At 45.1% G+C, this 27,120-nt stretch overlaps 1 protein-coding gene across 1 annotated transcript in view; it reads right to left on the bottom strand.

The window, feature by feature from the left end:
- Positions 1-2,735: 2,735 nt before the first annotated feature.
- The window catches only part of CRYBG3 (crystallin beta-gamma domain containing 3), a 193,545-nt gene continuing 169,160 nt past the window's right edge, over positions 2,736-27,120 (bottom strand). The window contains exons 19-22 of the mRNA XM_073668174.1: positions 13,883-14,006; positions 8,880-9,038; positions 6,482-6,641; positions 2,736-4,320 (exon numbers count right to left, since the gene is read on the bottom strand). Coding sequence (XP_073524275.1) covers positions 4,232-4,320; positions 6,482-6,641; positions 8,880-9,038; positions 13,883-14,006 — 532 coding nt within the window. The 3' untranslated portion in view covers positions 2,736-4,231. The remainder of the gene's footprint in view (positions 4,321-6,481; positions 6,642-8,879; positions 9,039-13,882; positions 14,007-27,120) is intronic.

Consider the following 27,120-nt stretch of genomic DNA (forward strand, 5'->3'; position numbering starts at 1 on the left):
TCTAGCAGCTTTATTTTCTATCTCTAAAACCAATTGAAAGTTTCCTTGGCTGTGTGTTTTGGATCATTGGCCTGCTCAAATGTCCACCCTTGTGTCATCTTCTTCATCCTGGTGGATGGCAGATTTTTATCAAGAATGTCTCTGTACATTTGTCCATTCATTCATCCTTCCTTGAATCATATGAAGTTTTCCAGTGCCATATGCTGAAAAACAGCCCCATACTATAATGTTCCTACCTCCAAACTTCATTGTTGGTATGGTGTTTTGGGGATGATATCCAGTGCCTTTTAGTCTCCAAACATGATGTGTATTATGGCATCCAAAGGCTTCAATTTTGGTCTCACCTGACCAGAATATATTCTCCCAGTATTTCATAGGCTTGTCTAAATGTTGTTGAGCAAACTTTAAAATGCCTTTTGTTCAGCAATGGAGTCTTGCATGGTGAGCGTGCATACATGCTATGGAGGTTGAGTGCATTACTGATTGTTTTCTTTGAAACAATTGTACCTGCTGATTCCAGGTTTTTCTGTAATTCTACACAGGTGGTCCTTGGCTCTGGTGGAAGTATTCTGATAATTCTTTTCACTCCTCTAACTGAGATCTTGCAGGGAGCACCTGTTCGTGGCCGATTTATGGTGAAATTATATCCTTTCCACTTCCGGATTATGCTCACTTCAGTTGTTTTGAAATTCTTCTGTAACCAATGCTATCGGTATGTTTTGCAACCATAAGGTTGCAGAGGCCTTGAGACAGCTCACTGGTTTTATCCATCACGATATGTTTCTTGTGTGGCACCTTGGTAATGAGACACCTTTTCATAGGCCATGAGTTGAACCAGCTGATATTATTTTTCACTAAGTGGCAGGATTGCTTTCTAATTACTGTTAGATTTCAGCTGGTGTCATGACTTTCCATGACTTTTTGCACCTCTCTTTCTCCGCGTGTTCAATACTTTTTCCCTGTGTCATTTCTCATTGTTACGCATAACTTAATTTATAGACATCTATGGTTTGATTTCATTGCCTGTGTGGATTGGATGGGTTGTTGCCACCATCTGGGGAGAATTTCATGTGAATAGCACCTTTAGAAATCGGATAAAAAATTGGTGACGTGTTCAATACTTATTTCACCTGCTGTGTACATCATACACACACACACCATAATGGGGTAGTCATATAATTACTCAGATATTTATTGAAACATAAATGAAAGGGCCGAAGTGTCACAAGTTTTGGTGCATTATGCCTGGGATTTTTTTTTAGTGTAGGGGCTCAGATATGTGATTTTTTTATAATATAAGTTTGTCACTCAGCAGAAATAGAATAAACAAAGTACAGATTCCATCACTGAATTTTTATTCCAAATATAAAGAAATCACCATCCATATTACAAATAAAGGCACTCATCCGGGTCATCCTGCACATGACCGTCCAATTGTACACCTGATTTACATCCCTTCTTCCTACATAGCTGCATAATAAAATATACTTATACACTCTATAGACGCCGCTGCTCTGGATTTACACATATACACAACATTACTTACAGAGATATATAAATATCTTATTCAATATAGTTTCTGAACAGTATATATATATATACACAACGCCCTGCATCGTCATTCAGTGCATATACATGAGTTTCTATATGTATGTACATCATATATATAGCAGAATATAAGAACTTTTACACCCATCATAATCTTGCATATATGTGTGCGAACATTTACAAAAATTCTATTTTCAATGAGATTATTCTGTTGGAGAAGATAAAACACTATATTGGGAAATCTTTGGCATTCGTCAGCCTGAAAGAAATGAAATTCACACTTTCCAACAGTCTCAATTTTGCTGCAAAGGTTCCACATTCTGGACCACAAAATGTCAGGGCTTAGCAAATCAACAACAAATTGCCATTTTTATGTTTGTTTGTTTTTTGCGTCTCTAGTATAATTACCCCAAATTTTACTAATTTTACTTTCTAAATGTTAGTAAGTAGAGTAATTGTGCTTGTAAAAGGCAGGGGGGTAACTAAATAGACCATAAAAGTCTTCTTCTGAATGCAAATGTCTGACTTTTCAACATATCAGATAGAAATTTCTTCATCTGCAAACTTTGCCGCCCTCTGGTACAATTCGTAGATCTGTCAAATAAGGTGGAAAAAAACTAAATGCAATGCCATTTTTTTCTTATGGGAAAATGATGGTCACCATTGTAGTTAATAGGGTCCACCAGGTGCCATAGGTGTCTGTTATTAACAGTTATTTTTCTATAACGGAACAGAAAAAAGAGGAAAAAAAGCAGATGTCAACTAAGTGTCAGCCCTTTTCCTCTACAAAAAAATGTGCCACCAACCATGCCGCAGTATATAAATCATTGCACAGTAGTAGAGGAAACAGGCACCTAAGATTTCGTGTTTGGAAGAAGAAGAAATCCCGAAAGCGCGGCATTGTCTAAGTCAAATATATTAGGAAAATGTTGCAAATCATGCTACTAGGTAAAAAAATATCACCCACTAAAAAGTAAAAAATGGACAGTAGGGATGAGCGAGCATGCTCAGATATGGAGTTATCCGAGCGTGCTCGAGTTTGGATAGAGCAGCCGGCGTGCTGGAGTCAAATGCTCGGGTAGCTGCGGCTGCATGTATCATGGCTGATACACTACTGCTCAACATAGCAGTAGTGTATCAGCCATGATACATGCGGCTGCGGCTACCCGAGCATTTGACTCGAGCATGCCGGCTCCTCTATCCAAACTTGAGCACGCTCGGATAACTCCATATCCGAGCACGCTCGCTCATCCCTAATGGACAGCAATCAGATAATACACTAAAGCATCTGAGTGCTATCCGTTTTTTTTTTTCACAGACCCAATCACATGAATGAGCGAGTTGGATCCGCAAACAAGATAAAAAATGGACAGGTTTGTATAAGGACAATAGGTACGTGTTGTATCCATGAAAAACATGAGTATAATGCATAAATGAAAAAGGGACGTCTAATTAAGGCTTCATATATGGACCCTGTGCCTTTGTACTACTCCATGAGCCCATTTGCTATTTGCAAATAACTCAGTTTTGCCTGGCTTATTTCAACAAACTTAGTCCCTGATTTTTCATAGTGTTTTAATCAGATTTCTGACATTAAACACTTTGAAAAGTCGCAAAACTTTTGCACAACTTGAAGTTGCCCAAAAAGTTTGCCACTCTTGACATTTTCACACCGATCCCAGCCAGATCCGCCAAAGTAGGCAGAGCACAAGGCGCCCTACAAATTCTTCAGAAGTTACGCCACTTTAGTGGTTTCACCTATGCCAGAAACTTACTCCAGTCCCTGACATCGGAGAGGCGCATGGAGGCACATGCCAGTGATAAGATGTGCCTAAGTCATTACGTGGTGCTTCCTGCTCCTACATGCCGATCATTAAGACTGGTGTTCCAAACCCTAGTCTTCAAGAATCAAGCCTATAGTCCTGTATATTTGCATGTCTTAGGCAGCGGTCTTTTCTGAATAGATGTATGTAAAATGTTTATAATTAACCTAAAAAAAAAAAAAACTTAAGCCATGCTTAAAATTAGAACTAGGACTGGCAACAAATGGCTGCTTTCTTGCAAAAACAGCACCACACCTGTTTCCTGGTTGAGAGTGGTAGTGCAGCTTGACCCTTTTCAATTTAATGGATCTGAAGTGGAAATATTAGAAAGAAGCCATAGATTAGTGCGCGGCATTTTCTGGAAAAAGCAGCCATGTTTTTCTACTTCTGTACAACCCACTGAAATGCACTGTCTAAGTTAGGTTAGTATGGGGTGCAAACCCTTCTCCATAGACTCCAGTAATGAAGTGTATAGGTGCAGCTGATAAACGAGGTTCGGGCACAGGGGTCAACACTGTCCCGTATCCTCCTCACACATAAAAGCCTGGAGATCGTTCAGTCCAGGGTGACAGAGGCAATGGAAACATTTCCCCGACACCAACGTTCGTGTGTTCTGGAACCATTGGCACAAAACCAACGTCTATTATGAATTCTTTCCTGACACGAGGATGCCACCGAGATCAGTGCGGCCTGGAGCAGACGGAAAACTGAAGAATACGAGCCGTGCTTTCCTGGCCGTCCGCCAGGCATATTTGCCGAGCAGCGATCCAGTGACATATGACGGCAATAGTTTCCATATTCCACAGCAAGACTGGAAAGAGATGTCCAATGTGTTATTTTGAGCTTTCCTCACGGAGACATCATAGCAGCTCAATGTCCCACTTCTGCGTCAGGGCATTGTCTCGGACTCTGTTGACTACTATGTAGTTTTGGTCGTAGTAATTTCCACCTAAAAACAAACAAAAAGATATGTTATGGGCAGTACCGCTAACACCCTGCTGATGAGAACTAGTGGTAAAATACTGAAAGTGTCTAAAATATAGCCGAATCTGGCCAAAGATGCTGGAAAGAGTTACCATATTGGCTAAAAGAAAAAACTGTTGCCCATAGCAACCAATCGCAGTGCAGGTTTCATTTTGTATTCTGCTTTTCAAAAATAAAAGCTGTGCTGTGATTGGTTGTTATGGGCAATGAAGGTAGTCTTTATTTTAGAATGCCTTCATTCATCTGTGTCACATTTTAATCAGTGAATTCAGGTTTTTCATTCAGTCCCATTACCCCCAGTGTATAACATCCATTCCCTCGCCGTGACATTTGTGAGAAAATGGATCGTTCTACATATCTCACCGATACCAGCGCAGTCCAGTAATAGGAGCCACCAGTATAACAAGTCCGTTCATGACATTTCTTCTCTCCTAAATATTCCACCATCACCTGTGAGCAGTATTATTGGGAAGTGGAAGGAACCGCGGCAACTCGGTCACGAAGTGGAGACTCCGTAACATTACAGAGTGGGGTCGCTGAGGGCAGAGGGAATAAAAATTACCAGCGCTCTGCTGCCTCCATAACTGCAGAGTCCAAACCTCCTCTGGTGCAACATCAGCGCAAAAACTGTGCCCCTGCCGGGAGCTTCATAGCCGCATGCGAGCCTTACATCACCAAGTACAAACACAAGCGTCAGATGGAGTGGTATAAAGCTGCTACTACTGGACTCTGGAGCAGTGGAAACGAGTTTTGTGCAGTGACGGATCACACTTCTCTATCTGGCATCTGATGGATGAGTCTGGGTATGGTGGATGCCAGGAGGATATTACCTGCCTGAGTGCATTGTGCCAATTGTAAAGTTTTGTGGAAGAGGGATAATGCTATGGGTTCAGCACATCGAAACATATTGGACAATTGTAGCTTCCAACTTTGTGGGAACAGTTTAGGGAAGATCCTTTTCTGTTCCAAAAAAACTGTGCACAAAGCAAGGTCCATAAAGACATTGTTGGGGGAGTTTGGCATAGAAGAAAATGACCGGCCGCACAGAGCTCAGAACTCAATTCTATCCAACACCTTCGGGATGAACTAGAATGGAGATTGTGAATCAGGTTCTTTTGATAACATCAGTTATAGAAACATCAGTTTCTGACATCACAAGTGGTCATTGAACGAATGGGCAAAAATTCAGACACACACATATCCAAAATTTTGTGGAAAGTCTTCCCAGAAGATTCAGGAGCTGTTATAGCTGAAGAAGGAGGTCCAAACTTACATTAATGAATATGAATTTAGATTGGGATTTTATGAATACTCTTATAGGTGTAGGTATCCCAATACTTTAATCCATATAGTGTATCTCCAAAGCTAGCGAGAATCGAATGGGCTCAAATCAGTGCAATCCCTGTTTCCACTGATGAGTCTATCAGACAGTCCCAATAGACATGTTAGTGGATGCTGCTGAAATGATTGGATTCCACAGAAGTAAACCTAACTGCTTGTTTCGATGAGACTGTATCCTCATGTGTTATTTTGGGATTTTGACATGGATTTGCAGGGGATTTTATCCTTCCATTACAAAGTTTAAAGTTTAAATCCATGGAGAGTCCTTATAAATCCATGTTTGTATTTTTTTTTTATAAAACCTCATTACCTTGCACGGTACTGTAATCCACAATAAATCTGCGATGTCTGAACATAACCTAATGTCTATGGTCAACCTCACTTTGTATCTTATTTGGGGGCATACAAGATCTTTTTTTCTTTAACAGGATAACAGTATCTAGGTATAACAAAATATATTGTTTTATGTCTGGAGCTCTTCTAACTAAAGATGCCCAACGATCACAGGTGATTAATAGTACTACTCTTGTCATATGGGCCAAAGGGATCCCCATAGTCACCATATTTACACCAAGAATTGTGAGAGATCTACTGCACAGCTAGTCAGAAAAAAGGCTCGTGGCATGAATCTTTCTGTGATGATGTGATCACCCCCAAATAATCAGGATGCAAGTAAGTTTAACAACAACTTCTTTAAAACCCCAAAGCCAAAAAGGCAGCCAATGAAGGCTGAATAAATAAGCGGACTTCATTAAGGAGACCCTAAATTAATAATAATCTCCTACCTTTAAGATCAAGAACAAGGTCATCACTTATATATGAAGAGATTGTGCCACCTTTATCGATCTTCCACTTCTGTCGTGTTTTCCCATGTTCTGCCCACAATGACACCTTTGACCCTGGGATATTTTTGCCTCCGATGACATCCAAACATGCATCATTTGCCTAAAAATATGATGAAAAATATAGACGACATTAAGAACACAGTATTGCCAGATAATTAGGAGGTTCACAACCACAATCTTCAATGGTGACCATACATGTACCTACACCTCTTCGCTGATATTACGGACAGGGATCCACCCATTCAAAGATTTGGTGAAGATCATTGGCGCCAGCACACCACTACTCTGACATGTCACGTGAAGTTATCGACTGTGCTGATGGACCAGCTTGTCACTCTAAAGTCACGTGCTTTAAGATGAGTCCAGTGGTACCAACCACCGTTATTAAATCAGCTAAATAAAGTGGCAACCAAAATTTTGCATTTTTTTTTTTAAAGTGTGATTATTACTTCTGTCTGGTTGTTGTGTTGCCATTTTCCTGGTGATTTTAGTAAATCGGAAGCAAATGGTTGTCAGCTATAAGGACAAGAATTGTGTTTGACATTGTTTTATCCCTTTATGTGTTAGCTTTCAACATTTGCTGGGACAAATGTTTTGCATATTTTGTCGTGGGTAGCCGAATTTTGCCTACATTTTTTCTTAATTTTTTTGTGTGTGTGTTTTTAGGTTAAAACATGGCAAATAGAAAACCAAATATATCACCAGATGTAAGGAAGCTTATTATAAGAGTGAAGTCAGGCAAAAGCCAAAAAGAGGTAGCTATGGAATTCAACTGTTCTCAGAGTCAAGTGTCACGTATATTAAAGAGAGAAAAATAATGTTATGGAACAGCTGACAAACCTAGAAGTGGACGACTAAAGAAAAATTCCTCCAGAGTTGATCACATTATCAAGAAAAAGTCAGTATCTGATGCCCATAAAAGTGCTGTACAGATTTCATACGAAATGAACGAAGAATATGGGGTCAAAGTGAGTCGCCAAACTGTGGTGTGATGGCTAAGAGCAGTAGGGTTGAATGCACAAGTTCCAGTCAAGAAGCCTTTCATCTTTGCAAAGAATCGGAAGGTCCGACTTGAATTTGCCAAAGAACACAGCCAATGGCAAGAAACAGATTGGTCTAAGGTGTTGTGGTCGGATGAATCCAAGTTCAATCTGTTTGGCAGTGATGGCAAGAGCTATATATACTGCCCAATTAGAAAACGCAATGATGTAAGGTACCAAACACCTACAGTGAAGCATGGTGGGGGCAATGTCATGGTTTGGGGCTGCTTTTCTGCATCTACCATTGGCCCTCTGCATAGAATTGATGGAAATATGAATGCTACTATGTACAAGGATATACTGGAGAATGTAATGCTGTCACATGGTAAAACCAAAGTATACAGGGGATGGAAATTCCAGCAAGACAATGATCCTAAGCACACATCTAGTTTAGTCAAAATTGGTTAGCAAAGAAAAATATTCACCTGTTGCAATGGCCAAGCCAATCACCTGATTTAAATCCAATAGAGCACCTTTGGGGTGAGTTAGGGCGACAAGTTGGGGTCCATACCCACAGCAATAAAGATGAATTGTTTGCAGATTTGCAAATGGAATGGAGCAAGATCCCTCAAGATGTCTTGAATACCCGAGTGGCTTCTATGCCCCGTCAGTGTGGTGCAGTAATTAAAGCAAGAGGTTATGCTACAAAATACTAAGTTATTGTATTGTAAAACAATGAATTACTCTCAATGTTGTGATCAATTAATAGTATATGGAAAAGTTTTGCCAGTCAGTTTTTTTTTAATTAAATGTCCGTACCTATATTCAAAAGCATTTTGGTTAAAATTAAGGTCTTGCAGGATGACTGCTTCATGCACTTTCAATTCATCACCAGACAGAAATAATCACACTTTAAAAAAAAAAAAAAAAAAAAGCAAAACTTTTGGTCGCCACTGTATACTTTCCATGACTGGTGTACAAGAACAAGGTTTTAATCGTAGGACATGCCAATTCTCCCAGAATGGCCGGGTTGCTCCTGGAACAAGGGAGACACCCCCCAAACACTGAGGAGATTGGTTTACTTTCCTAGGTGCTATCAAAACCTCCTGGAAAACAACATTTTTTGGAAGTTTCTTATGTGAGATGCCAGAATGCTCCTTCATCACATGAAGCCAGAGTCCCCTCCACTCGCACATTCAAAGGCAAAGAAAAGGGACACTGGCTGGAAGAAGGGGGCCTGACTACAAACAGCGTCAGACACAGTATTGGCCATTTACTCTTTTCAGTGAGATATATAAATATAATAGTAATCTTTTAATGCCTGGTAGTATATTAATATATTATAAATTAATATGTACCTTGGACTTTAGGAATCCTCTGCAGAAATACCAGATTTGAGTGGTCTGCCCATTCCTTGGAGAGACACTGACAAATGTCGCTCTTGAATCTGATAGTTTCCCAGTGACTGTCAGATACTTGTCTTTATCTCTGTTCTTAATCATAAAATATACTGAAGGCTGTAGGAAGAAACAAGTCATATAAAACAATGTGACATCACAACATTATGTCGTTTTTATAGATATACAGGTAAAATTTGAGACTCCTGGAGCTGAACTATCATTGGTGTCTTCACATGGGGCAGAGGGGCTTTTGTTTCTGTATTTTCATGTATGTGTACATCGTTTATATAGGTCTGTATGTGAGTGTATATATAACGGTATATAGCTATACATGTATATACTGTGTGTATGTATATATATACACACATACTGTACACACACATGTACATACAGTGAATGAAATAAGTATTGAACACGTCACCAATTTACTAAGTAAATATATTTCTAAAGGTGCTACTGACATGAAATTCTCACCAGATGTCAGTGACAACCCATCCAATCCACACAGTAAAAGAAACCAAACCATAGATATCCATAAATTAAGTTATGTGTAATAATGAGAAATGACACAGGAAAAAAGTATGGAACACATGAAGAAAGAAATTTAAAGGAAGCCAAGGAAAGTCATGACATCAGCTGAAATCTATCAGTACTTAGAAAGCAATCCTGAAGCTTAGTGAAAAATAATATCAGCTGGTTGAACTGATGTCCTATAAAAAAGGTGTCTCATTACCAAACTGCCACACAAGAAACATCTCATGATTGGTAAAACCAGTGAGTTGTCTCAAGACCTCTGCAACCTTATTGTTGCTAAACATACTGATGACATTGGTTACAGAAGGATTTCTAAACTACTGAAGGTTCCAGTAAGCACTATTTCAGATACAGGAGTGAAAAGAATTCAGAAGAGTTGTCCAAAAGCCAAGGACCACCTGTGGATAACTACAGAAAGACCTGGAATTAGCAGGTGCAATTATTTCAAAGAATACGGTAATGCGCTCAACCGCCATGACCTGTATGTACGCTCACCACGCAATACTCCATTGCTGAACAAAAAGCATGTTCAAGCATGTTTAAAGTTTGCTCAACAACATTTAGAAAAACCTGTGAAATACTGGAAGAATATAGTCTGGTGAGATAAGACCAAAATTGAACTCTGTGGATGCAGTAATACACACATTGTTTAGAGGCTGATAGACACTGCATATCACCCCAATAACACGATACCAACAGTGAAGTTTGGAGGTGGGACCATCATGCTGTGGGGCTGTTTTTCAGCATATTGCACTGGCAAACTTCATATGATTGAAGGAAGGATGAATGGACAAATGTACCGAGACATTCTTGATAAAAATCTGCTGCCATCTACCAAAATGATGAAGATGAAACAAGGGTGGATATTTCAGCAAGACAATGATCCCAAACACACAGCCAAGGAAACTCTCAAATGGTTTCAGAGAAAGAAAATAAAGCTTCAGGATTTGAAGAGTATTTGTGTGGAAGAATGGGCCACAATCACACCTGAGCAATATATGTAACTAGTTTCTCCATACCGGAGACATCTTGAAGTTGTCATCACCAACAAAGGCTTTTGTACGAAGTAATAATTCAATTTCAGTAAGCGTGTTCAATACTTTTCCCATTTCTCATTATTACACATAACTTAATTTATGGACAGCTATGGATTGATTTCTTTGCCTGTGTGGATTGGATGGGTCGTTACCGACATCTGATGGGAATTTCATGTCAATAGCACCTTTACAAATAGATTTACTTATAAAATTGCGGACATATTCAATACTTATTTCAACCACTGTATATACAGTACAGACCAAAAGTTTGGACACACCTTGTCATTTAAAGATTTTTCTGTATTTTCATGACTATGAAAATTGTACATTCACACTGAAGGCATCAAAGCTATGAATTAACACATGTGGAATTATATACTTAACAAAAAAGTGTGAAACAACTGAAAATATGTCTTATATTCTAGGTTCTTCAAAGTAGCCACCTTTTGCTTTGATGACTGCTTTGCACACTCTTGGCATTCTCTTGATGAGCTTCAAGAGGTAGTCACCGGAAATGGTTTTCACTTCACAGGTGTGCCCTGTCAGGTTTAATAAGTGGGCTTTCTTGCCTTATAAATGGGGTTGGGACCATCAGTTGTGTTGTGCAGAAGTCAGGTGGATACACAGCTGATAGTCCTACTGAATAGACTGTAAGAATTTGTATTATGGCAAGAAAAAAGCAGCTAAGTAAAGAAAAATGAGTGGCCATCATTACTTTAAGAAATGAAGGTCATTCAGTCCCAAAAATTGGGCAAACTTTGAAAGTTTCCACAAGTGCAGTTGCAAAAACCATCAAGCGCTACAAAGAAACTGGCTCACATGAGGACCGCCCCAGGAAAGGAAGACCAAGAGTCACCTTTGCTTCTGAAGATAAGTTTATCCGAGTCACCAGCCTCAGAAATCGCAGGTTAACAGCAGCTCAGATTAGAGACCAGGTCAATGCCACAGAGAGTTCTAGCAGCAGACACATCTCTTCAACAACTGTTAAGAGGAGACTTTGTGCAGCAGGCCTTCATGGTAAAATAGCTGCTAGGAAACCACTGCTAAGGACAGGCAACAAGCAGAAGAGACTTGTTTGGGCTAAAGAACACAAGGAATGGACATTAGACCAGTGGAAATCTGAGCTTTGGTCTGATAAGTCCAAATTTGAGATCTTTGGTTCCAACCACCGTGTCTTTGTGCGACGCAGAAAAGGTGAATGGATGGACTCTACATGCCTGGTTCCCACCGTGAAGCATGGAGGAGGAGGTGTGATGGTGTGGGGTGCTTTGCTGGTGACACTGTTGGGGATTTATTCAAAATTGAAGGCATACTGAACCAGCATGGCTACCACAGCATCTTGCAGCAACATGCTATTCCATCCGGTTTGTGTTTAGTTGGACCATCATTTATTTTTCAACAGGACAATGACCCCAAACACACCTCCAGGCTGTGTAAGGGCTATTTGACCAAGAAAGACAGTGATGGGGTGCTACACCAGATGACCTGGCCTCCACAGTCACCAGACCTGAACCCAATCGAGATGGTTTGGGGTGAGCTGGACCGCAGAGTGAAGGCAAAAGGGCCAAAAAGTGCTAAGCATCTCTGGGAACTCCTTCAAGATTGTTGGAATACCATTTCCGGTGACTACCCCTTGAAGCTCATCAAGAGAATGCCAAGAGTGTGCAAAGCAGTCATCAAAGCAAAAGGTGGCTACTTTGAAGAACCTAGAATATAAGACATATTTTCAGTTGTTTCACACTTTTTTGTTAAGTATATCATTCCACATGTGTTAATTCATAGTTTTGATGCCTTCAGTATGAATGTACAATTTTCATAGTCATGAAAATACAGAAAAAACTTTAAATGAGAAGGTGTGTCCAAACTTTTGGTCTGTACTGTATGTGTGTATTGTAAGGTATATTGTTTATATATGTATCTATATATCTCTATGTATCTGCATGATGTTTATGTTTTTATCTGGGCATATCTTAATGTGAATACATGTATGTGTATATTTATGTTTGTATGATATGTATTATGTTTATTTATAATTTGATATGTTCACACACACACTGTTTTTTTAGCCATTTTTTTTATAATCCTACATTCACGTTATGGCCAATGTACATTATTTTGCTTTGATTTATCAAAAAAATGTGGCATTTTCCCCACAATTTCAGAAAATTGCCATGAAAAACACAGCACAATTGCATTTCTAAACATTTCTAATGTGTTTCTGGTGAATTTTTAATCCCATTATTTTGGTGAGTTTTTGGGGGGTTCATTGACCTCAGTGGGAAAAAAAAACTCCAGCAAAAATGCTAAAAGAATTAACAATTGCTGGCCTGGATGCTGCCATTTAGATACAGTCACTGTTTTCTCTGTGCAGATCCAGCATTGCTCAGAATGCTGAGCCCTGTATAGCCCCGCCCTCACCACTGATTGGCCGCTCTCTGTGTACACTGTACATTGACAGAAAGCTGCTCAGTGGTGGGGGCAGAGTTACACAGAGCCGTTGACTAGAAGGCACAAGACACCTAGTCCTCGGGTGATAATCTCCTGCTGATAAAACACTGATTTTATTGAAATAGCAACACAGCCCAGTAAGTGACACATCCCTGGAATCTAGCTCTCATCCCCTACATCAGGGTTCCCCAACTCCAGTCCTCAAGAGCCACCAACAGGTCCTGTTTTCAGGATTTCCTTAGTATTACACAGATGATAATTACATCACCTGCACAGGCAATAATTCCATCACCTGTGCAATACTAAAGAAATCCTGAAAACAGGACCTGTTGGTGGGCCTTGAGGACTGGAGTTGGGGAACACTGCTCTCCATCATGATGCTCTCAGATTACACAGCAAAAACCTGCTGACAGATTCCCTTTAAGTCCCTTTTACATGGCCCAATCAGCCGAACAAATGTTCAAAGGAAAGTTAGTTCCCAGTCACGGCCAAGTGTAAACAAGAGCTAATAAAAGATCAAGTGCTCATTGTTGGTTGATTGCATTTTTTATGCTGATCTGAAAAAAATCATCACTGCTCGTTAGCACATGCCCTCATATATTTACTGCATGGGCAGGAATAATCATAAGAACAATCGTTCATCCCTATGTTTACTAGAAGCATAACAAGCGCTGATCGACAGGCTCCATCATGTGCTGTGTTAAGAGACCTCACTATTTGTCAGCACCGTTCAGAAGGGTATTTTCAATGTTACCCAAGCCCTACTGATGTTTCTAGAAAATCAGATAATGTAACGTGATGGACAGGGGCTGAGTACTGTGGCCTCTGGTCAGCTCCAGTAACCAAACTTTTCAGCCTGTTTGCCCTTTATCTTTATGACTTGTTTATTAATGGACTGTCAGCAAAGAATGATCAATGTGTGCAGCTCGCAGCTCGTGTTACCTGTTTTAGAGGACGCAGGGACCCGATCGCTTTCCAGCCGCTGAACTGTGACCAGTTTGGAATTTGCTGAGGATCCAGCAACGTTTGTCTTCCAAGGAAATTGGCACTTTCAAATGCAATCCACCTGTAAATGTACAGAACATGAAAATGTGATCAGATTAATAACAAAAAACACAGGTTCAATTATTTTAAGTGGAAATGAAATGAAAAAGACGAACGCTAAGAACTTCGTAAGAAAAACACAATATGGCTAGTTTTAAATGGAATGTCTGACTTGCAAAAAAATGTGCTAAAATAATAAAAGAAGCTGTACTCACTGGCTGTATCCCTTACCGCTCCAGTGGTCTGTGCTGGGGCAGTGATAACGCTCTCCCATCACATAACCACTGGGATGTAATAAAAGTGCACTGCTGATGATGTCCTGTCGCTGTCAACTGACAGCTGCAGCCAATCACAGGTGTTAGGTGACCGGGGATCAGGAGGTCATCAGAATACACCAGATCGACCTGCTCTGGACTGATGGTGGATAAAGTCACTGACTATAGAGTCTAACTTCTAATTTTTCTTTTAGAACATTTCCTTTTTGTTTTTTTTTAGCCAGAAACTATTTAAACTTTGAGGTTTACTGCTTCCAACCTTAAAGGGTTGGCCTTAAACAACATATAACACCTGGCCACCGGATAAATTAGAAGTTTATGATCGCAGAGGGTCCAGCTGAAGCGATCATGAGCATGTGCGATCACAATTCAAGAGATGATCACCATAGACTGTGAATAGAGCAGTGGTCGCACATGCTCACTAATGTTTAATTCTCAAGACCCTTGAGAGTCCCAGCACCAGTGATGTGTGGACCTGTCCGCTGTCCAGACATGTACTTAATTAAATATTGCTGGACGTGTTTGAATAAACTGATAACTGGATGGGTCTATTACTCTTTTCAATAAGGCTTGAGATGGAAAATGTACCTAACAATGAAGACTCATGCCTCTAAGGGTTTATGCCACTATGTGATTATACTTAAAGCCAAGTGATGGCTTTGTAGCACCCCGAGGGTTCGGCCGCTACAGGGGTATTGCACCTCTGCCAGAGGTGTGATATTCCACTCCCGGGTAAGGATGGAGTGTGGACTGGGACTCAGTTAGCTGCATGCATCACACACACCCCATTTCCGGGGGACAGCTCAACGGTGCTCCCATTTATATAGTAATGCAGGCACGACAGATCATTTCCCAGGCTGGAGTGGGGAGGGGGGGAGGAAAACCCAGTGATGTAGGAGCAGGAGGGGACGGTTTCTGGGCATAGGTAGGAGCCCATTGGTTGCAGGTCACCTGGGCTCATACACAGAGAGGGAGGTATAAGAGGTGGGCACCATCTTAGAACAGTGTTGAGTCGTTCAGAGAAGAAGTGCAGTCTGTGAGGAGAGGCTCTGCAGGAGCTCTGCTCCAGTGCCAGGCCTAGAGTAGAGGCCGGGGCCCGAGAGAAGAGAGGAGAACAGAAAGGAAAGTAAGAAGGAACAGAACACCAAGAGAGGCCCAGAGACACGAAGGCAGAAGGAACCCTAAGGACCCAGGAGATTACGGGTGATGGGTTGGCAGAACAGGGTACCGGATCCCAAGTTGGTGAAGGTGACTAATCCTTAACCAAGAACCGGTGGTCGTGATCATTTACTGGCGCGACCCCTCACTACACCTACTAGGAAGGCACACCACATAGGGTCAGGGAAGTGGGCACCCAGCCCTCCCAGGAGAAGACCCGAGGCAGCTGGACAGGAGTAGTGTCACTGGTGGGGCACAGCTGACAAAAAGATAGAAGGGAGTCCTGTGCCACACTCCGGAATTACCTGGGGGTTGATCGAGCCCCCTGCCTGGTGGACGCAGCACGGCTCAGGCGGTCCTACCTGTGCACAAGTGACCTGGATGAGAACTGTGAGTAAAGAACCTTAACTGCAACACCTTGTCTCTGTGCTTTCTCACCGCATACAGCACTACTAGTACTGGGATGCCCCGCACCACAACCACCATCATCGCTCTACATTGCCCTGAGGCTAGACTCCTCCCGTGGGGAGTTATGCTACACTCTGCTGCCCTCACAACATCAGCCTCAGAGGTCTGTTCAGCAGCGGCGGTTCTTACTGACCGCAATCCACAGGTGGCGTAGTCGGACATTGCATTATACTGATACAGAGACTGCCACAATATTGGTCTGGCCCCCCCTGAGCCACGGGACCGGGTCGCCACTACTACTCCCAGCATTGCCCTGAAGGCCGGTCCCGGGTGCCCCACGGCCCAGGGGGCGAGTCAGCTTTTTGGCGTAGTCGGCAGGATTGTGACCAACCCGCCACAAACGGGTATTGCGCGCCAGAAAAAGAGACTGTTTAATTGAAATTGACTGTGTTGAAAATGGCGCCCGTCCCAGGAGAACGGACGCCATAATGTGCGCGCCAAAAGACAACAGGAAGCTACCTCCCATCGTGGGCCAGGTCCCAGAATGGCGCCAAAGAAGGAGCCCGCCCCCAAAAGCCATGAGTGCGGCTGTAAAGATGTCCATCAACGTGGGGGGGCTGCCCCTGAAAGTGATTGTCAGCAGATGGCCCCAAGACCACCCCCAATGGGGGCGGACAGGGAAGAAAACTGTGGGGCAGGGTGCGGTCTGGATCAGTCTGGACAGACCGCACCCGGGAATGGAAGCAGCACCGAACACTACCAGCACCTTGGCCCGTAGCCTGTTGCAGGCTGAACCGCCATGCAGCTTAACAGAATTGCTGGCACAGCTCCCCAGGGACCCGGAGTGTGCGCGGGCTGCGCTGGAGGATTTGGACCGGAGGATGGTCCGGGTGCAGCGAGATGTGTTTGCCGGGTGGAAGGAGGAGTTGGCCTGTAACCCACCAGCAGGAGGCGTCACCAGGGCCGAGCAGCACGCCTGCCTCCGAGGGCGGTGAAGGTGGACCGGTGGCCGAGGACGACGCCGCAGAGGAGGCCACAAAGACCGAGGCAGGTAACGGGGACATCATCACCCCAAGCCCTGAGGCTGCAAGCCTGCCCCCGCCTCCCATTGCGGGACCCGAAGCCCCGGGAACCGTACCTGCCACCGCGCCTCCGCTACTCCCGGCTAGGCCTCAGGCGGCAAGAGCCGCGGCTACGCCCCGCCCGCGCCCTTTAACCTCAGGCGCGGTCGAAAAACAGACGTCACAGGCCTGGTCGCAAGGCCTAGTGCACCCAGGCGTCACTGCCTCACCAGCGCCCCCTTCCTTGACTGCGCCACGCCCGGGCACGATCGGAAGACCACCGGCCTGGTCGCGAGGCCGAGTGCCCCCGGGAGCTGCTCCCCAACCGGGGCCCCCTGCCATACTACCCCTGGGCGCGATCTGTTCGCCCAGCACACCGGCCCGGATGGACTGCCCCTGGTATGGCCAGCCGACCTGATCAGCAGCCGGCCATGGAGAGACCAGCCCCCGCGTGAACCCCTGATACCAGCTCCGGAGCCCAGAAAGATAACCCATCCCCCACTGGAGGACGCCCTCACAACATCAGCCTCAGAGGTCGGTTCAGCAGTGGCGGTTCTTATTGACCGCAATCCACGGGTGGCGTATTCGGACATTGCATTATACTCAAACAGAGACTGCCACAATATTGGTCTGACCACCCTGAGCCACGGGACCGGGTCGCCACTACTACTCCCAGCATTGCCCTGAAGTCCGGTCCCGGGTGCCCCACGGCCCAGGGGGCGAGTCAGCTTCCATTCATTACTTATGTTTAAAAATAAAAAAATAGAAAAGAGGCCTACAGATGTAGCCATTTTTAAAATGTCAAAACTGTCACAAGGCAGAAAGAAATCCCACTGCAGAAGTGTCGCTCATCACCTACAAATTCAATTGCTTTTGTTGTGTTGAGAATGTTCTGTGCTGTGACATCTTTCTTGTGTGCTCATTTAAGAAAGGCTACATCAAACTGATTGGTGGAGGTCCAACCTCTAGAACCCCCACAATCACTAGAATGAAGAGACGACTTCCTTTTGGTATTTCTCCATCACTGTGACACTCCCAAATTTAGGGCATTGAAGTTCCTGGTTCCTGATTAAAAAAACAGAGCAGAGCCCCCCATCTATTATAAGCGATTTATAACACTGGTATCAGATGGGAAACTTTGTTTAACCTAAATCAATAGGGCCCAGGTACGACTGCTACTTCTATAGCTAAGCCACTGCTCCAACTCCGACTCCTAAAATATATATTGTATTTTTCGGACTATAAGACGCACCGGACCATAAGACGCACCTAGGTTTTAGAGGAGGAAAATAGAAAAAAAAATTAAGCCAAAAATGTGGTCATGATGCCCTGTTAAGGGGGAGGGAGTCTGCTGCTGACACTGTTATAGGGGTATTGCCCCACAATTCTGTTTTATCCCCCATCCAGGTATATATTGCACCCGCCTTCCTGTTATATGTGGCCCTCATCCCCATCCTGATATGCATGGCACCCCAATCCACCATCCTGGTATGCATGGTGTTAGAACCTTGCTGTTAGGTTTTTTTTCCTTTGCTGGTCACATGACCTTGTTGGCCTATTTAATCCTGCTCCGCCCTTCTGGCTTTGCTGGACTTCATTGTATATCTACTTTCTAGCTAGCCTGTGCTCTGTATCTAACTCTGTTAGTTTGCTTGGTCTACGGACCTCTATGTTCTATCTATTTTGTTTGTTCGTCTGTCTGCTACTATTTCTGTTAGGAGGTGTCCCATATTCCTCCCAGTCCTTAGTACTTGTAGGGATTCCCTCCTCACATCTATAGGTCTCCGTACAGACTAGATTAGGACTTTAGCAGGTCTGATCGCAGGATCAGGTTCCCTGTTACATCGTAGGGATTCAGCTGAGTCTTATAGTAGGGACAGATCTCCTCTCTTTCCTTAGCTTTGGTAGCAGAACATAACACATGGCACCCCAATCCCTGCATGTATGTCCCCCTTCATCCCTGCATGTATGGCCCCCTTCATCCAAGTATGTATGGCCCCCCCCTCATGCCTCATCCCTGTTTGCATGGCCCCCCTCATGCCTCATCCCTGTATGCATGGCCCCCCTCATGCCTCATCCCTTTATGCATGTCCCCCCCTCATCATTGTATGCATGGCCCCCTTCATCCTTGTATGTATGGCCCCCTTCATCCTTGTATGTATGGCCCCCTCATCCAGGTATGCTTGGCACCCCCTAATCCCCGTCACGCTGCACAGAAAAAATAAATAAACACTGATACTCACCACCTCCTCTCTCCTCCAGCGCTGTGTTCCGCTCTGTGCCGGAATAGTCACTGCTTCCCACGCCGGGACTGGGTGCATGAGGAGCAGTGGCCATTCATTCTCCCTAATAGCGCGCACGCTGTAGCTGCAGCGGGGCTCCTGCTGCGCTCGGCAGTCAGCGCGCCCGCTATTAAAGGCCATGAATATTCACCACACCTATTAGAGAGAATGAATGGTCACTGCTCCCCACGCACGCAGTCTCAGCATTGGAAGCAGTGACTATTCCGGCACAGAGGGAGACACAGCACTGGAGGAGAGAGGAGGGGAGTATGAAAGTTTATTTTTTTACTGTGCAGCGTGACGGGGATCAGGGAATGCAAAGCATACCTGGATGAGGGGGCCATACATACAGGAACTGCGCTGCCGGCACAGTGTGCCGGTTATTAAGGAAAATTAATATTCACTGCTCCTCACGCTGCTGCCTCCTGTGCCCCGCTACTTCGCCACTGTCGCTTCCCCCACCACCCACAGCCACAGTATTTATGTATATCGGACTATAAGACGCACCCCCACTTTCCTCCAAAATTTTGGAGGAAAAAAGTGCGTCTTATAGTCTGAAAAATACGTTAATAAATTGGGTACAGTAGTTCAATGCAGTTTGTGGGGAATATTTTTTCATAAGAATCTGGGAAAGTTATGAAATGTCCTATACATGTCTGTCCTATTCCTGATCTAAGGGTCTAGACTTTTAGCGGAGATGAATCTGTGCTACAGTAAATTTATCCCTTAAACATGAGCCATGTATGAGGGAGTCGGGGTTGGTGACATGGAAATTGAGGAGTCGGATGTTTGGCTTACTGACTCCACAGCCCTGGTTATAACATGGACTTTGTAACAATGCTACTCACTTGAGAGCGAACTGAGGTTTTTATCTATATAGAGACAACATATTCCACAACGCTTTACAATTCAAACAATTTACAGACATTATAGGCATTATCGGTATCACAGGAACCGTTTCTACTTAGAGTCTGGTTGGTTAATTTCAGTCCTCATAAACCACATCACAGGAAAACTTAAATACAGCCTTTCTCCAACACAAAATGAAACATAAAACAACAAATCCATACAATAGTGCTGGTTTGCCCACCTGACTTAGAGTCCAGCAGCACTAAATCCAGGTGCTCTGCACACCTCCATACACACAGGCATGTGTGAGACAAACAGGTCTCATTTTGCAAAGTGAACCACACCTATGGGTGATGACAGGGTCGGCTCCAGGTTTTTCTGGGCCCCGGGCGAAAGAGTCTCAGTGGGCCCCTTTAGCACATACCACGATTCATGATGCACAGATACCGCAGAGAAATATATATATATAATACAGTGCCAAATATTTCACTTCTTACATTACATGGACGATATCTATTGTAAATTCTACAGTAGCTCAGAAACCGGTGAATCGCTCCACACAGAATACTGGCCCCCATAAAATGCCCCATACAGGATACTATCAGTAAATGTGAATAGCGGTATCAGAGTGCCAATAACAGGGCAAAAATTAATTAAAATGACTGATCTATTAATACACACAACGCGTTTCGGTGGACAAGGCCATCTTCATCACCTGATAAAGGCGACCTTGTCCACCGAAACGCATTGTGTGTATTAATAAATCAGTCATTTTAATTAATTTTTGCCCTGTGATGAAGGTGACCTTGTCCACCGAAACGCGTTGTGTGTATTAATAAATCAGTCATTTTAATTAATTTTTGCCCTGTTATTGGTGCTCTGATACCGCTATTCACATTCACTGATTGTCTTTTTTCCCCCTGTTGGGGTGCGGTAGAGCTGCCTTTATTTACTTGTTAAACCACCTGTGGGATAAAGTTGACTAAGAGTTACTACCCTGGTTTCCAAGCTGCGCTGCCCTAACCCCTCCGGAACGCTGCCGGGAGTGTTGGCGAAGCTGGGCGTCCATCTTGGCGGTATACGCAACTAACCTGATCACGTGACCCACCACCGTGAGATTGGGATCTGTGAACACCGCTGAAAGCAGATGACAGCCACCAACAGAGCAGAGCTTGTGGAGCTTTACACTGGGGTTGTGCAGTTAGTAGCCATTCCCACACCCCTTTACAAATTGCATTACTGAGTCACCCATTGCGCCGTGTTCGCTCCCTTTTTTTTACCATACAAAATACTGGCCCCCATAAAATGCTCCATTCGGAATACTGGCCCCCATATAATGCTCCATACAGAAAACTGGCCCCCATAAAACACTCCATACAGGATGCCCCCATATAACACTCCGTACAGGATACTAGTCCCCTTATAACGCACCATACAGGATACTGGCCCACATATAACACTCCATATGGAATACTGGCCCCCATATAACGCTCCATACAGAAAACTGGCCCCCATAAAACGCTCCATACAGGATGCCCCCATATAACACTCCGTACAGGATACTAGTCCCCTTATAACGCACCATACAGGATACTGGCCCCCATATAATGCTCCATGCAGGCTGTTCCCCCCACATAATGCCTTATGCAGGCTGTTCCCCCCTTATAATGCCCCATGCAGGCTGTTCCCCCCCTTATAATGCCCCATGCAGGATGTCATCCCCCATATAATGCCCCATGCAGGATGTCACCCCCCATATAATGCCCCATGCATGATGTCTCCCCCCATATAATGCCCCATGCAGGATGTCACTTCTCCCCCCCATATAATTCCCTATGCAGGATGTCCCTTTCCCCCCCATATAATGCCCCATGCAGGATGTCACCCCTCATATAATGCCCCATGCAGGATATCACTTCTCCCCCCCATATAATGCCCCATGCAGGATGTCACCCCCCCTCTTTATAATGCCCCATGCAGATGTCACCCCGCCACATAATGCCCCATGCAGGATGTCACCCCCCCATATAATGCCCCATGCAGGATGTCACCCAACCCTCTTTATAATGCCCCATGTAGGATGTCACCCCCCCATATAATGCCCCATGCAGGATGTCACCCCACCCTCTTTATAATGCCCCATGCAGGATGTCCCCCCCATATAATGCCCAATGCAGGATATCACCCCCCATATAATGCCCCATGCAGGATGTCACCCCCCCATATAATGCCCCTTGTAGGATGTCACCCCCTCTCTTTATAATGCCCCATGCAGGATGTCACCCCCCTCTTTATAATGCCCCATGCAGGATGTCACCCCCCCTCTTTATAATGCACCATGCAGGATGTCACCCCTCTCTTTATAATGCCCCATGCAGGATGTCACCCCCCCTCTTTATAATGCCCCATGCAGGATGTCACCCCCCCTCTTTATAATGCCCCATGTAGGATGTCACCCCCCCATATAATGCCCCATGCAGGATGTCACCCTCCCATATAATGCTCAATGCAGGATGTCACCCCCCCTCTTTATAAAGCCCCATGCAGGATGTCACCCCCCCCATATAATGCCCCATGTAGGATGCCACCCCCCCATATAATGCCCCATGCAGGATGTCTCCCCCCATATAATGCCCTATGCAGGATGTCACTTCTCCCCCCCATATAATTCCCTATGCAGGATGTCCCTTTCCCCCCCATATAATGCCCCATGCAGGATGTCACCCCTCATATAATGCCCCATGCAGGATATCACTTCTCCCCCCCATATAATGCCCCATGCAGGATGTCACCCCCCCCTCTTTATAATGCCCCATGCAGATGTCACCCCACCATATAATGCCCCATGCAGGATGTCACCCCCCCCATATAATGCCCCATGCAGGATGTCACCCCACCCTCTTTATAATGCCCCATGTAGGATGTCACCCCCCATATAATGCCCCATGCAGGATGTCACCCCACCGTCTTTATAATGCCCCATGCAGGATGTCCCCCCCCATATAATGCCCCATGCAGGATGTCACCCCCCATATAACGCCCCATGCAGGATGTCACACCCCCTCTTTATAATGCCCCATGCAGGATGTCACCCCCTCTTTATAATGCCCCATGCAGGATGTCACCCCCCCATATAATGCCCCATGCAGGATGTCACCCCCCATATAATGCCCCATGCAGGATGTCACCCCCCCATATAATGCCCCATGCAGGATGTCACCCCCCTCTTTATAATGCCCCATGCAGGATGTCACCCCCCTCTTTATAATGCCCCATGCAGGATGTCACCCCCCCACATAATGCCCCATGCAGGATGTCACCCCCCCATATAATGCCCCATGCAGGATGTCACCCCCCCATATAATGCCCCATGCAGGATGTCGCCCCCCTCTTTATAATGCCCCATGCAGGATGTCACCCCCCTCTTTATAATGCCCCATGCAGGATGTCACCCCCCCATATAATGCCCCATGCAGGATGTCACCCCCCCATATAATTCCCCATGCAGGATGTCACCCCCCCATATAATGCCCCATGCAGGATGTCACCCCCCCTCTTTATAATGCCCCATGCAGGATGTCACCCTCCCTCTTTATAATGCCCCATGCAAGATGTCACCCCCCCATATAATGCCCCATGTAGGATGTCACCCCCTCTCTTTATAATGCCCCATGCAGGATGTCACCCCCCTCTTTATAATGCCCCATGCAGGATGTCACCCCCCCATATAATGCCCCATGCAGGATGTCACCCCCCCTCTTTATAATGCACCATGAAGGATGTCACCCCCCTCTTTATAATGCCCCATGCAGGATGTCACCCCCCCTCTTTATAATGCCCCATGTAGGATGTCACCCCCCATATAATGCTCCATGCAGGATGTCACCCTCCCATATAATGCTCAATGCAGGATGTCACCCCCCCTCTTTATAAAGCCCCATGCAGGATGTCACCCCCCCATATAATGCCCCATGTAGGATGCCACCCCCCCATATAATGCCCCATGTAGGATAACACTCCCCCATATAATGCCCCATGCAGGATGTCACCCCTCCATATAATGCTCCATGTAGGATGTCACCCCCCCCAAATAATGCCCCATGCAGGATGTCACCCCACCCTCTTTATAATGCCCCATGCAGGATGTCACCCCCCCATATAATGCCCCATGTAGGATGCCACCCCCCCATATAATGCCCCATGTAGGATAACACCCCCCCTATATAATGCCCCATGCAGGATGTCACCCCTCCATATAATGCTCCATGTTGGGTGTCACCCCCCCCCATATAATGCCCCATGCAGGATGTCACCCCCCCATATAATGCCCCATGCAGGATGTCACCCCCCTCTTTATAATGCCCCATGCAGGATGTCACCCCCCTCTTTATAATGCCCCATGCAGGATGTCACCCCCCCACATAATGCCCCATGCAGGATGTCACCCCCCCATATAATGCCCCATGCAGGATGTCACCTCCCCATATAATGCCCCATGCAGGATGTCGCCCCCCTCTTTATAATGCCCCATGCAGGATGTCACCCCCCTCTTTATAATGCCCCATGCAGGATGTCACCCCCCCATATAATGCCCCATGCAGGATGTCACCCCCCCATATAATTCCCCATGCAGGATGTCACCCCCCCATATAATGCCCCATGCAGGATGTCACCCCCCCTCTTTATAATGCCCCATGCAGGATGTCACCCTCCCTCTTTATAATGCCCCATGCAGGATGTCACCTCCCCATATAATGCCCCATGTAGGATGTCACCCCCTCTCTTTATAATGCCCCATGCAGGATGTCACCCCCCTCTTTATAATGCCCCATGCAGGATGTCACCCCCCCATATAATGCCCCATGCAGGATGTCACCCCCCCTCTTTATAATGCACCATGAAGGATGTCACCCCCCTCTTTATAATGCCCCATGCAGGATGTCACCCCCCCTCTTTATAATGCCCCATGTAGGATGTCACCCCCCCATATAATGCTCCATGCAGGATGTCACCCTCCCATATAATGCCCCATGCAGGATGTCACCCCCCCATATAATGCCCCATGTAGGATGCCACCCCCCCATATAATGCCCCATGTAGGATAACACTCCCCCATATAATGCCCCATGCAGGATGTCACCCCTCCATATAATGCTCCATGTAGGATGTCACCCCCCCCAAATAATGCCCCATGCAGGATGTCACCCCACCCTCTTTATAATGCCCCATGCAGGATGTCACCCCCCCATATAATGCCCCATGTAGGATGCCACCCCCCCCATATAATGCCCCATGTAGGATAACACCCCCCCTATATAATGCCCCATGCAGGATGTCACCCCTCCATATAATGCTCCATGTTGGGTGTCACCCCCCCCCATATAATGCCCCATGCAGGATGTCACCCCCCCATATAATGCTCCATGTAGGATGTCACCCCCCCATATAATGCCACATTAAAAAAAAAAAAATCAAATACTCACCTCACTCCTCCTCACCTGCTGCCGCTGCTCAGGTTCGGACTCCAGCGTCGCCGGTGTCTTCCCGCTCAGCGCTGCCTGTGACTGCTCAGGGGAGGGCGCGGTGGAAAGACGTCACCGCACCCTCTGACCTGAGACGTCACAGGGAGCGCACAGCAGGAAGACAGCGGATCTGCAGAGGCACGGGGAGAGGAAAGTATCTGGCTGCCGGGGCCCTGAGCAAGCGGGGGAGAAGGGCGGGAGCTGGCACCGCTCTCCTCCGCTCATAGCCTAGAGGGGTGACCGACCGCGAGTGGGCCCCCCAGTCTGCTCAGGGCCCCGGCACTTGCCCGGGTGCTGACGCCGGCCCTGGGTGGTGACATGGTAAGCAGTCGTCTATCCCACTCTTCGGCTGCTCATAATCAACCTGTCATGGCCGATTAACCCGTTTTATTCCTATATGTACTAAAGCATTACTCCAGGTTTATCTCCCATCCACTAGGTGTCCTACAGCCACCTTACACGTTATTAACTTCAATATGTTGAAAATCCATACTTTGTTCAGTGAAAACAAGAGGCATCATTATAGGCATCACATATCCTTTCTTGTGTACTAATCACTATAGAAGTTCAAGCAGTCAACCCCCCATCAATCAGTAACAATCCCTTCAACGTAATATGACGTTGTTGACCTCATTACAAGTGCCCACAATTATAAAACAGGGTCTTTATTTTAAAGGGGCTCAACCAGGTTTATGTGGTCCCTTGGGTGACAGAGTCCAGTGAGGCTTTATTTGCTTTCAATTTCTCTCCTTCCCTTCCAAGAACTATACGGTAATTATTTTATTTTTTTAGAGGCAGAGTCCTATGAGGACTTGCTTTTTTGTGGTCCGAGTTGCAGTTTTTTTTTATTATTACCATTTTGGGATCCATATGACTTTCTGATTCCTTTTTATTCCATTTTTTTTGGGGGGGGAGGCGAAGCGAACGGAAAAAAAACCTAGCAATTTTGCCATTTAAATTTTTTTTTTGTTTCGGCGTGCGGTATAAGTATTATGATCTTTTACTATTTCAGATAGTTACACTCGCAGTGATACCAAATATGTTAAAGGGGTTGTCTGTCCTTTGGCTACAAATCTGCACTCTATGTGCACAGTGTGTGCGCTGTGAGGATTGTCCGATGCCGGAAGCAGTGGGCACATGACTGCAAGTATGCGATTTGCATACATATGGTCACATGCCGACTAGACGTGAGCAGCCTTGTTCTTTACAAGTGAATTGAGCGAGCCTGGACACGTCTAGTCGGAATGTGGCCGAAAGTATGTAAATCGCACACTTGCAGTTACATGACCACCCACTCCCGAAGAATCCGCACATAGAGTGACTGCAGACTTGTACTCCAAGGTTGGACAAATCCTTTACATTACTATTTTAATTTTATTAACATTTTGGGAAGAGGAGTGTGAAATTAAATGTTACTTATTTTTTTTTAGATTTTTCATTATTTTTTGCATTCTTTATTAGTCCATTTTGAGGTCCTGAACCTGCAATCACTTGATTGCTTGTACGGTACACTGCAAGTAAATTTACTGATCCTCTGTGCTTTGTAAGTGTACAAAAATGGGGGGAAATAGCGGAAACTAA

The sequence above is a fragment of the Phyllobates terribilis genome, unplaced genomic scaffold (assembly GCF_046119375.1).
Source record: "Phyllobates terribilis strain yellow unplaced genomic scaffold, ASM4611937v1 Scaffold_2__4_contigs__length_985480577, whole genome shotgun sequence".
In the NCBI taxonomy this organism is placed as follows: domain Eukaryota; kingdom Metazoa; phylum Chordata; class Amphibia; order Anura; family Dendrobatidae; genus Phyllobates; species Phyllobates terribilis.